The 13,231-nt window shown below is 36.1% G+C and overlaps 2 protein-coding genes across 3 annotated transcripts in view; one reads left to right on the forward strand and one right to left on the reverse strand.

Annotated features, from left to right (window-relative positions):
* adgra3 (adhesion G protein-coupled receptor A3) overlaps positions 1–4,651 on the reverse strand; it is a 68,395-nt gene extending 63,744 nt beyond the window's left edge. Inside the window, exon 1 of the mRNA XM_079810709.1 lies at positions 3,553–4,651. Coding sequence (XP_079666835.1) covers positions 3,553–3,788 — 236 coding nt within the window. The 5' untranslated portion in view covers positions 3,789–4,651. The remainder of the gene's footprint in view (positions 1–3,552) is intronic.
* Positions 4,652–6,662: 2,011 nt separating this feature from the next.
* Positions 6,663–12,897, forward strand: gba3 (glucosidase, beta, acid 3). 2 transcript variants are annotated; one of them, XM_079838022.1, is made up of 5 exons: positions 6,663–7,063; positions 8,393–8,617; positions 8,988–9,796; positions 9,912–10,035; positions 11,464–12,897. In XM_079838022.1, the coding sequence occupies exons 1-5, from the start codon at positions 6,991–6,993 to the stop codon at positions 11,586–11,588; spliced, it is 1,356 nt and encodes a 451-aa protein (XP_079694148.1). In that variant the 5' UTR covers positions 6,663–6,990; the 3' UTR covers positions 11,589–12,897. The 2 variants fall into 2 exon arrangements, with proteins under 2 accessions (XP_079694148.1, XP_079694149.1); XM_079838023.1 differs by having other exon boundaries at positions 6,860–7,063; positions 10,699–12,379.
* The last annotated feature ends 334 nt before the right edge of the window (positions 12,898–13,231 follow it).

The following is a 13,231-nucleotide window of genomic DNA, read 5'->3' on the forward strand; positions in this document are numbered from 1 at the left end:
CATTTAGAAAAAAAAAACGCCGTGGGTTCGTTTTTTTGTTTTGACGTGGCGCGTTAAAAACTGTCCAACCAATGAGATCGGTGCTTTTGTTGTTCACATGCCTGGAGCTGCGGAAGTTTCAGTAAAACACGACTCAAGCACAAGCACAAAACGGTCTTGCCGAGCACACATTGATACGACAAAGAGGAAGTAAGTAGACAAAGAAGATGATGAGCTGCTAATGCTGCTTGCCAGTTAGCAAAAAGTGTGTGAATGGGTTTGGCAATCCACCAAGCACGTCTCTCTTCTTCTTCTGCGTGACAAGCGAGTGTCAGAAGCGTAAAGTGGCGCAGCACCACCTTGTGTACCGGGAGCGCCATCTACAGAATTTGCATGTTCACTCGGCGCATCGTCAGTGAAAAGCGATTGGGTGTGGCCGAAAAAACGCTGTGCACAGGTCTTTTTACAATTAATCCATGCAAGTTAATACACAGAAAAAAGTAGTTTGCCGTGGTAATCTTTAATCAAAATTTGAAAAGTAACTTCCGGTCTGGAATGGCGTTCCCTTTCCGATGACGGCAGTTTGACGGTTTGAATATCCTTAACCGCTCCCCTCCAACTGTTAGTCTACTATGAGCGAGAGATGGAGACGAGGAGCGCTGAAATAAAACCCTGCCCTCTATTCAATATTCCGTTTCACTTGGAAATACATCAGCACTGAAATAAAATCCAGTTCACTGTGACTTTAACAGGATTAAAACCAACTGGTCCTCCAGTACAAAAGGTGAGCAATTAAAATGCTTCATTTCACAAGGTTGTATCTTCATAACCCTGTTAAAAGGGTGGTATAATAAACCTGATGACCTCACATGTGTGTGAGGTAAAGGATTTCCTACACCAGGTTGGGGAAGGTAATTGATTTTCAGGGTTAGAGAAGGTCAAAAAAGTAGTAGGATAACTACTGTCTGCCTCTCCATGTGAAGAAAACATCACGTGAAGTGACAGGACTGCAGGATTTGCGACCCATACACACTCAGCCTGTGTGTAAATAGCCATTCATGTGCCAAACCAAAGTAATTGAGACACCATGAATGAAGTTTAAGTTTGGTTATTGTAATGCTGAGACTTCATGTACAGGGCCTGAACTTGACACTGCTGAATTTCAACTGCCAATCGCATTTGACGGAACCAGCTCACAAAGCTTCACCAAAGTAATGCTCAGGAAGTGTTATAATATCAACCTAGTGTTCCTAAATCAAATGTGCGCTTTACATTACATTATTAGTGGCACACACTATTTGGCAACTGAAAATATTCCTCTGAAAAAGCCCCAAAAAAATTATATTCGTTTTCGGCTGAAATAGTTTTGGAGAGTTGACCAAAACAGTGATTTTTAAATGGCGTCCCTCAATGCGTTTTAACTATTTCATGCACACAATGTCAAAAAGCAACAGGTAACTGTGACCAAAAAGGTTGCTAGATTGGCAATATGTAAAATTTGTTGGAGGAAATATTAAGAGGCGGTTCGTGGCCGTATAACTTTACTATGAATTGGAACTAACCAATTACCCAAATTTCTTTTTCCTTTTCAGCAAAAAAAAAAAAGGTTTCAGTAAAAAAAATTATTTCAGTGCATAAAGTAGTGAAATAAATGTTTACAGACACCTAAATCAAGGTTTCAACAGTGTGTACTAACAGCACATTTATTTCCCCTCACCTGAGCAAAATCTTTGCCTTTACATGTACAAAAGGTGTTCTTCCTCTCTTTGCAAACACAGCACAGCCACATGAAGAAAGACGACTGCACCATTCAGGCTTTCAGACATGCTTGATATCCATCTCTGAAAGACACCGTCACGTGGGCCGCTTTTCATTTAAACTCTAATAAGGCTGCACCGCCAGCCACAGATTGAGCACAAGGCAAAACTAAACCACAGTGAAAAATTTAGTTATTATGAAGACCCAAAAAAAACATAGGCTATTCAATCTAAACTTTTGACTAGAGTGTATAACATGTAATGTTGTTACCAAATATTTTCTAGCTTTAAAGCGACTTATTATTTAGTCACCCTCATGTTATTCCCATAAGGCTTTGGTTCATCTTTGACAGAAAATAAAGGGATAGTTCACCCACAAATTAAAATTCTGTCATTTACTCACACTTGTGTTGTTCCAAACCCGTAAGACTTTTGTTCATCTTTGGAACACAAATGAAGATCTTTTTAATGAAAAATGGGAGCTTTCTGTCCCTCCATTGGCAGCTACACAACCACCACTTTGGTGCTTCAAAAAGTTAATAAAGAGATCGTAAAACTAATCCATATGAATTGAGCGGTTTAGTCCACATTTTCTGAAGAAACTCGATCACTTTATATGAAGAACAGATTTAATTTAGGCTTTTATTCATATTTTTGGGTGAACTATCCCTTTACCATGTAATAATACTAATGTTGGCACATTGTACATTTATGTACTGTTGATGTGTTCTGTTAAATAAACCTGAAATAAATCAATAATATTAAATAAGAGGTTTCTGTCCCTCCATTGAAAGTCCACACTACCAAACTGTAAAAGGATCCAAAAAGGTTGTAAAGGCATTGCAAAATGAATCCATATGAACAGAGCGGTTTTGTGAAGAGATATGATCGCTTTATATGATTCATAGATTTGATTTAGAATTTATTTACATGTAAACAATGATCGATTGGACACACATACATATAGCGCATCACGTTAAACACTTTCTCGTGCATCACACAGGAGCTTCTGTGTTTACCAAATGTAATGTGCTCTATGTATGCGTGTCAACCATTTTTTAGATATACATAAAACCATAAATTAAATATGTAAGTGGGTAATTAAACTCTTTATGCTGTTCAGGGTGTCAGGTTCTCAATTAAATCAGTCATGGGAAAGTTCTTCAGCAGCGAGCCGCCTCTCGATATTTCAGCCGAACTGAAATTTTTACATTTGGAACAACATGAAGGCGATTCAATTACAGATTTGTCATTTTTGGGTGAACTATCCCTTTAAGTAACAACCATAAAATGTCACACCAGGTCACTAATATCTAAAGTAGGCATGCAAAACAAATTGCACAAGGTTGTTATGCATAAATGGTTTGGTTACAATGAATGTTTCCCAAAATTAAGTAAAATTGTTCACTGCTAATAAGTTATGTCCTGTTATTGTTATGACAATGAACACCCTTTATGGCTGTATGCTCTCTATGTATTTGTTTTAATCATAATTCAATAATGAAAATCACAGTTTAATTGACTAATAGTGTGCATCCTTCAAAAGTTAATCACAAAAGAAGTTAATCACTTTTAAGTAAAATCATGAGACTTTATCAAATGATCAGTGGATGAAATATGTTGTATTTTTTGTAAATACAAGTTAAGTGACTCAGCTTGATCTGTGTGACTCACTTAAAAAAACTTTCAAAAGTTTCCCAGAAGGACCATGAAGTCAAATGGCTGGAATGACCCTCGTGATGTCTGGTTGTGGGCATTTTTGAGATAAAAATCAATGTTACAGCACATTATGTGAGGTAAATGAGTGTTGACTTACAGTGACAGAGTTCTGTTGGGAAATGATTCAGTAGAAGGCACCTGATGGAGCTCCATGTTACTGCAGACCACTTTTCTGTCCAGTGTGGCCCCAGACGAAGAGCTTTTCCCTGCACTTTTGGAGCGATCATCATATGATTTGCATTCAGTCGATCCTGCATAGCTCGAGCCTCTGAGCAGCACAAAAGCCAGGAAAAAGACGCAAGAAGCGCCCGCCGACATCACTCCTGCCTTCATTGATATTCACACGGCAAGAAGAGGGGGTTAGATTAGCATATAAATAGCCCAGAAAGCCTTTCGCTGCTGTTGTTTATATCTAAACAAGATCTCTGCGATGAATATTCGTCAAAAGCCATCAAGCAGCGACGCTGGTCAGCACTCCTTTAAGTCATGGTCAAAACACTGACTCGACACAACATTAGATAGGTCGATGTATCATGGTTTTTGCTCTTCACATTAAGCAGTCCGAGAGGAAGCGGTCGAATATCCTTCTTTGTTTTCCATAAGAATCATTGTACAACTCAACTCAACAACCCTTCTTCTCCAGCTGACTGTACGCAAGTTTCCACTGTTTTACGCGAAGCATTTTCTTTGTTTCCAGTCAAAGTGGGGATCTCGCTCCTGCGCTAAAAGAGAGACAGCTGCAACCATCCCGAGATAACAGTCTCACAAACTCAAGGAAATCTGTTCACATAAACTTTTTCTCTGTGCTCGTCTCAATGCACATTTGCACTCCAAGAGAAAAGGAAACAGTTTATAGACGGTGGTTCTTCTAAGATTCTTTAAAACAAGTCTTTAAACGCGATATATCCGCGTGCCGAACAATAAAACCATTCTTGAAAAACTGAATGCGTAAAGTTGGTTTTCACTTTGCGACTGTTCCCACATAAGCTTGAATGCTGCTACCGACCACGACGGTAAAAAAGCGCTTTTCGAAAGCCACAAGCGGAGTGTATAACCCAGGGTCCCGGAGTGTGATCCTTGCAGGCGGTCAGACGGTAAAAGCGTGAATGTATCCAACGCCGTTCAGTCCATTGCGGAGTGTGTTGCTGTTCTCTGAGCCTCGGGCTCCATGTTCCATTTCCTCCCCTGACGTCATCACAGGTTTGGTCTGAACTCCAGTCAACACCGATCCTTGAACCCACACCCAAACCTTTATTTAAAAAAAATAAAAAAAAAATAAAATTTATTTTATACTGACACTTCAGTCAGTATTTAAGTCTATATATAATATATCCTCAATATCTTCTCTCCTTCTAATATATATATATATATATATATATATATATATATATATATATATATATATATATATATATATATATATATATATATATATATATATATATTAGTGCTGTCAAATTGATTCATTGTGATTAATCACAGCCAAAATAAAAGTTTTGTTTTGTAAGTTTCATATATATATATATATATATATATATATATATATATATATATATATATATATATATATATATATATATATATATATATATATATATATATATATATATATATATATATATATATATATATATATATATATATATAAAATTTGTTATATTTATATATAAAATATTTATATATAATATAAATATATATATATATATACAGTAGATACATGCAAATATTTCTTAAATATGTATGTGTGTGTATTCAAATATACAAAATAATTAGGCTACTACACACACATATATTATGTAAACACAAACTTTTATTTTGGATACGATTAATCGAGATATATATATAAATATATATATATATATATATATATATATGTATATATATATATATATATATATATATATATATATATATATATATATATATATATATATATATATATATATATATATATAACATGAACAGAAGTTTTTGGAATCACTGCCTCATTTTCACTCCCTTTCTCATTTTCGATTTAGTTAGGCTGATATATAAATTGTTGTTCACCGTGATTTTGCCAAGTAAGAAATATTCCTGGATCAACACATTTTGCAACATTCCTGTCCGAAAACCCTAACCCTACACCTGCCCATATCCCATAAGTTATCCCTAAAATCAGAGGGAAATAATAGGTTAATAACATTGATGCAGAAGCACCTAAACCTTGCTGTAAGCCTAAACTTGACATAAACTCTAAACTTGTTCCTCAAATCTGATTGGTTGACTGGAATGTTGTTTCAGGATCAACAAAAATGTTGATAGAGGAACATGTTGGGCTACATCACGTTCATCCTAAAAGTCTTTGTTTAACTGTTAGGCCTAATAAAAATGCGACAGATTCCTGAAGCAATATAGAGATTTATTTTGGTAATGCTACTGGTAAGGTTTACTTTGCTTTCCTGCTGTTAATGTTGTCCAAACCCGTTATGGAAAATAAAAAAAAAATCTGCTCTTGACCTATTTTGTTTGATCAGTTTTATCTTGTTGATTTCTATGACTATACATTTTAGTCATTTTCATTACTTTTCAAAGCCAGCAAATTGCACAGAAAAATCTCACTTTTTGCTTGATCGCCTTTTAAAATTGTTAGAATAGCTACAACTAGCCTAAATGTTTTGATGTCATTAAAAGGTTGCGTGACTGACATGCAGATCACAGTACTATTTAAGTAAATTACACATCAAAATCTCAATTTTGTCATCTAAACATGTAAGAGATAACTGACCCACTTCTAAAGTTAATGAAAAAGTACATCTATTTCCTCAAAAGTTATGGCTTTTCCTTTACAAAACCACAAAACAAAATGCAATTCCATTGTGTAGATGCTCATTCGTTTTTTTTATGGCCCTCACAAAAGACTCTCGTTACACCGCTGCACTATAAACAAGTTTAGACAGGTTGGCACTTGGCAGTAGTTTAAAAAAAAGATAGCCTAGATGGGCCCTCGTATAGCAGAACAATCTGAAGAGAACAATGCCTTGTGTGCAGCGTTTGTGACTCTGAATCTGTTTCCTATGGGAGCATAAATCTTTCTCATACATTGTCATTATGATCAGGGACAATTTAGAAGCCGCGTGTAAAGAGGACTGCACCTCATGCAGGTCAAAGGTCTCTGTCCTTGGGGCTATTCCGTTTGTATTATTTGCTTTTCAGTCTCTTACGAAACATGAGATACGAACTCTTGTATTAAAACTCGTTGCGCATAAAAACAACTGATTAACGTTTCTATTCTACCCAAAACGTCTCGTGTAAAAAAAAAAACATCTTATAAAAATTTAAAAAATGTACTTTGCAAAAGATTTGTACGAGCTCGTGCTGGAGGTGCGCAATGACGTTACGTGCAGTGCGTGCTGACGTTCACCGGTGATTTTCAGCGGCGCTATTATCGAAACTAAAGCAGAGCATATGCAGTCACACTCGATATAGCAAGTATTTTTAACTCCCTTTAATAGCGCGATAACCTTGTCAAGTTTCTCCTTCATCATTGTCTTAAAAAATGGCTGCACTAGATACCGTATTTCCAAAAGACTTTGCGTGGGGAGCGGCAACTGCTGCTTACCAAATAGAAGGTACATTTACACTAGTATTCATGTTTCCTGTAGTAAACATCTGATTTGACTCACTTGCAGCATCGGCCAGGATGCATGTAATAGCAACCATTTGCAATTATTTAGAATATAAAGTTGTTCAGTAACTCTAACAAAAATCACGTTACAATGTTTAACGTGGTGTCATTATTGTCAAGTTGTTTTGACTAATGAGTTGTTCCTGTTATACAGTGACTTTTCTGTCTCTATGATTTACTCATATTGTCATGTTTTCTCTAAATTAGTCACATTTATATTTGGCTTAAATTATATATTTAGGTCTTTATCACTTAAACAGAGATAATAGACATTAAAAATACTGTTTTGTATTTACACACTTTTTATTGATATATATGCATTTCATTTTATCGTGTCCTCAGTGCAAAGAAATCATATTTGACCAGAACTATAAACCATCAAATGATAATATTGATACATTTTTTTAAGTATGTTATAGACTAGGATAAACTGCATCGTATATATATATATATATATATATATATATATATATATATATATATATATATATATATATATATATATATATATATATATATATATATATATAAAATACTTTTTTTTCTTAAATTTTCTTAATTTACCGTGTCCCTGAAGTCATCTTCCACACTGTTGTTAGTACGAACTTTCTCGCCAATTTTTTATTATTTACAATTATTTACCATCCTGTTGGAAAAAATGGGCACAAAAAATACCTGTTCTTAATAATCAAGACATATTCTATTAATCAATAATTGTTTTGTTATTGTTTCAAGAATAAAACATACTATGATGGCATAAGGGACATAATACTACCCAAGAAAAGCTCAATATTGTTTAACATTTACATTATTAGCATTTTGTGATGACTATGTATACCGGTATGTCCCTAACAGGGTGGAATACCTTCACGGCCAGTGTCTGAACAGTCTACCCATAATTATAATTTTTTTGAGTCCCTGAGCTTGACCAATATATATTCCTAATAGTTAAACATGCCACTATTTTGGTAGAATGCTATTATGAAGCCAAAATGTTACTGGATAACAGGAATGACCCAAATACCTTGGTTTAATTATATTATCTCCTTCTTTAAAGTACATTATAGTACCATGTAAATACCATGGTAGGCTGATTTCGCTGGATCATAGCACTGCTACAGTAGCCTACTTTTTGTTGAAGTTAGATATGGATTGTTATTTTTGTAGCAGATAAACTCTCAACTTTATTATTTGACAGTTGTACATGACAAAAACTTAAATGAGATTATGTATAATAGGTCTAAACTTTCTGTTCAATTAAACTCTCTTGCAGGCGGCTGGGATATGGATGGTAGAGGCCCCAGCATATGGGACACATTCTGTCACGCCAAAGGACGGGTGTTTGAAGACCATACCGGAGATGTAGCCTGTAACAGCTATCAGCTCTGGAAAGAGGACTTGAAATGTATCCAACAGCTTGGTCTCACCCATTACCGTCTGTCCATATCCTGGTCACGGCTCCTTCCGGATGGAACCACAAATCACGTCAATCCAAAAGGTGCTCAGGGCAAAATTACCCTCTGTGTGAGGATCATAAGAGTCAAAAGAAAAGAAAGAGTCAATCCTTTGTTCTTTCTCTGTGCTAAACAGATTTTCAAACACTGTAAATAATACTTTGAAATAAGAACTTTTCACTAAAAACACAAAAAGTCTAAATAGCTTAAATATGAGTCCCGCACACATTGTCCTAGCCTGTGAAGCCGTTGCACTCTGATATACGTCACATTAGTGAGGAAAATATCTGTTTCATGCCAACTCTATTGACACAGACAATTTATAAAGTGTGCAAATTCAATTTTGGCCTACTTGTTACCTAATGTCCCAGAGGTTGTTTACCTGTGTGTTTGTCTCTTTTCCTTAACCCTCAGGTGTGGCGTATTATAACAAAGTGATTGACGATTTGATAGCTTGTGATGTTTCGCCCATGATCACATTGTACCACATGGACTTACCTCAGGCCTTACAGGATCTTGGCGGATGGAACGCGGCAGATATTGCAGACATCTTTGAAAGTTATGCCAGGTTTTGCTTCAAGACCTTTGGGGACAGAGTGAAGCTCTGGATCACACTGAATGAGCCCTATATTTGTGCCAAGCTGGGTCATGAGGATGGCACCTTTGCCCCTGGGATCAAAGATCCCGGAATATCAGTCTACCTGGCTGGACATAATATGCTGCGAGCCCACACTAAAGCCTGGCATGCTTATAATGCTCATTTCAGGCCTTCTCAAGCAGGACAAGTGTCTCTTGCCCTGAACAGTGACTGGGCAGAGCCGTTGGACCCGGGCTGTCCTAAAGATGCTGCAGCCACCGAGCGCTACAAGGCCTTCACTCTGGGCTGGTTTGCCTGCCCTGTGTTTTGCACAGGAGATTACCCAGAGACCATGAGGTTCAGGATTGAGACTAGGAGCTTGGATCTGGGATACGAGCAGGGCTCAAGGCTACCACACTTCTCAAAGGAAGAGCTAACTCCTCTGGGCACAGCGGATTTCTTTGCGCTGAACTATTACACGTCTCGGAAAGTAAAAGATCAAAGTAGTGCTAGTAAGAACAACAAGCTTAGTTTTGTGGGGGATCAGGCGGCAGAGGGGGTTGTTGACCCATCATGGCCAATATCTGGGGTTCACTGGCTGGCTGTTGTTCCGGATGGATTGCGGAAATTGCTCAAATATATAAAGGTATTTTCATTTATTTGTGCACCATTTTCTCGATCTTCCCTTTATTATATGTATTATACAAGGATTTATATATTGGACTATAACAAAATAATTTACATTTGCTTTTTTTTTTTAGGATACATATTCCAGTCTGCCCATCTATATCACAGAAAATGGCTTTTCGCAGATGGGGCCAGTTCAGATAGAAGATGCCGACCGCTCACAGTTCTATCAGGACACTCTGCAGGAAGTTGGCAAAGGTACTGTCATATCAACACTGCAATGTATAGTAAAATAACTCCAGAGTACAAAGTTCATTTTATACAGACTAGTAGTGCCCTTGTGAAAAAGAAGTGTGCTTCAATGTGCTGTTGAAGTGTAGTATCATTGCAAATGTGTGATCGTAAATATATTTAAATACATGACATGTATTTCAACAGAAATTACTTAAAATGTTATTTTTCCATAAATGCTTGTCAGTACACGTGGCAATGCCATATTTTAAAGTAGGGCTGCCCCCTAATAGTTTACTAAACATTACTTTAAAGTTTAAACATACAAGTTACAATGGCTCCTTTCTATTTTTTCCGACGCATTTTTTCCAGTGCTTTGTGTCAAGCTTTATGCGTGTGCTTGAGCGAGAGGCATATATTCTGTCCCCAATATATATTTAAGTTATTCAATTAATATAAATGTGAGATTAGTCGACTAATGGCATAAATGAATGCTAGCAACTAGAAAAATCTTTAGTCGGGGGCTGCCCTATTTTAAGCACAATGGAAGTAATAATGATGTTCTTAAGTGGGTCAAAAAGCACTCTTAAGTTTAACTAATTATATTCATTTAAACTATAATGCATTTTAATTTAATTGCAATTAAGTGTCCAAAAACATATGGCACACTATGTATTTTTTCGCCGCTAGGTCGCCTATTCAAAACAAAGGCGTAGCTTGATGATGCCGAGATTGAGCGCGGAATCTTGGGAGTTGTCGTCTTCACCTCTACAGCTGGTGGAAAAGAATCGGGATGGGACATGGGCAGAAATCATGTTCATGGATGAGATTATTAACGTTACTGTAGTATGAAGCAGAGCAGAGGCGAGAGCTGTGGGCACAACGTGGCCGCTGAAGCGATTGCTACTGAGAGACAAGCACGACAGACTTTTATTATGCCACAGGCGCCGCTTCGGCTTCTTCTGGTCATGCGTATGTGGGGTAATGCAGCGCTAGTTTCCATGGTTTCTACAAAATAAATAAAACCAGAAATCGAACGCGGGTAGGATGTCATTGATAGGCGACGGATGGACGCAGTCCATGTCCTGGTTAAAGTATTTCTCTGGATTTAAACATTCTTGGAAACATTTGGAATAATGTAAGTACACAAGACAACGAAATGTATAACACTGTTCTAGGGGTTTTTGGATATTTTAATCAAAAATCTTACATATTGTGCCTTTAAGTATATCATTTTAATGAAGTATATTATTGCCATAATAAGTACTCTTTTTAAAAGTATGCGTAAGTATATTTCTTTTTCACAAGGGTGGCTGTAGTCCTTAAAAACCAGTCATTCCTTGTAGCTTTGAAGCCCAGACTGCTGGAAGTATTTCAAATAATATCTACAACATTATTATAATATGATAGGAGCTCTGTTTTGAGGATCAACTGCATGATGTGTTTGTTTTCCAGCTATCAGTCAAGATGGAGTGAATGTAAAGGGATATTTTGCCTGGTCGCTGCTGGATAACTTTGAGTGGAATGATGGCTTCAATGTGCGCTTCGGCTTGTTTCATGTGGATTTCTCTACACCTTAACTAAAGCGCACCATTTATCGCTCAGGTAGAGAGTATGCTGCTGTCATATCCAAACATCGACAGACCAAACCAAAGAGCATTTTACAAAATTTCTAAGAAACTAAATCAACACTTTTACACGTGAAGAAATTACATAAGGAAATGTCTAATGAAAATGCTATTTGCAGCCAAAATAATGATAAGCCTTACCGTGGTTACTCTATAGTGTTGCTTGCTGTAAAATTAAATGATTCAGAATCATTTAATCGAAGTTGGACTGAATTGCTTTAGCTGAGGGTTCTTTAACATTTAGTATGAAGCATGAAGAAAAGCACATGGGTTTTCTTCTGTTGTAGGGTGAACTTTTGTCATTTTCTTACTGATTTCTACGAGTGGCTTTGACTAGAATCTCCAGTCAAATAAGATACCTTGAATAATTTGAAGATTGATTGATAAAAAGTTCCTGTAGGGAAGTCATCATAGATGAATATTCCATAAAAAGAGAATCAAGGTTTCAGCACTAGTGTTTAGTTGATAAATGCTGCCTCTGTGTGGTCCAAAATGGTATTCAATTTGGAACAGCATTTTGTGCTGGTATATTGGCTGGAATTGCTTTATGCCAGTTCTACAGGCATTACACAGTCCTAATGGTGTAAAATCAGAATGTTCATGAGATATTAACGTAACAGGTTGTAGTAATTTTACATGCAAACTCAAGTGTCGTTAACTGGATTGCACATGTAATTACTATTGGAAATGAGGTTATGCTGAACCTAACTGCAGCCCTAAACTCCCACGGGAATAAATGACTGAAAAAATTTGGGTTTCGTTCTAATTATTCACACAGGAACAGCCATTATCGCATCCTATAAATTAATAAGATCGCAAGACATTTTAGAGATATTTGAATTATTATCTTATAGAATGTGGTATTTATCAAGTTGAATTGTTCAAATGATTTGAATCAGAGCACAAGTGTATTAAGCAACATTGGAAGCGATTTTTAATCCACATGTTCCAATGGCAAATGCATTTTTTATACAGGTTTCTTGACTGTAAATTAGTGTATTTAATTGTAACATTCAATCATCTCCACTGATGGACAATTATACAGTTGTCAAATTAACGGAGGCACATTTTTATTGGAACATACTTGTTATATTTTGACACACTTATGAAATATTCAGCAACAAGGGAACTCATTAGATTAATATAAATTAACTGAATAATTTAGCTGCTAATTAACTATTTCCAGTATGAAGAAGATTATATTCAAAACCTAGAAGTTGTGTCTCAGTCCTAGAACAGGGTTCCCACTATTAAAACCTTGAAATATAATTTTATTTTGTGTGGGTGTGTGATTTCCAGCCTGGAAAAAGTCACAGCAATTAGCAAAATCCTAAAATGATGTTTGGTTATGCTCAAATTTTTCATTGGGTATAACAATAGCTTTTTGTGAGTGCATTCTCTATGAAGTTACTTTTAAAAATCCTTATTCATTAATCATGAACAACTAACTAGATAATAGGCCTTTTTCAAAGACTGTGATGACGATTTTAATGGTCACAAGCATCGTAAATCCGGCAAAGTTTTTTATTTTAAAAAAGTACACATTTATAAAACTATACTTTGTATTATATTACATTTGCATCAAACTACATAAA

The sequence above is a fragment of the Gobio gobio genome, assembly GCF_949357685.1.
Source record: "Gobio gobio genome assembly, chromosome: 2".
Lineage (NCBI taxonomy): Eukaryota > Metazoa > Chordata > Actinopteri > Cypriniformes > Gobionidae > Gobio > Gobio gobio.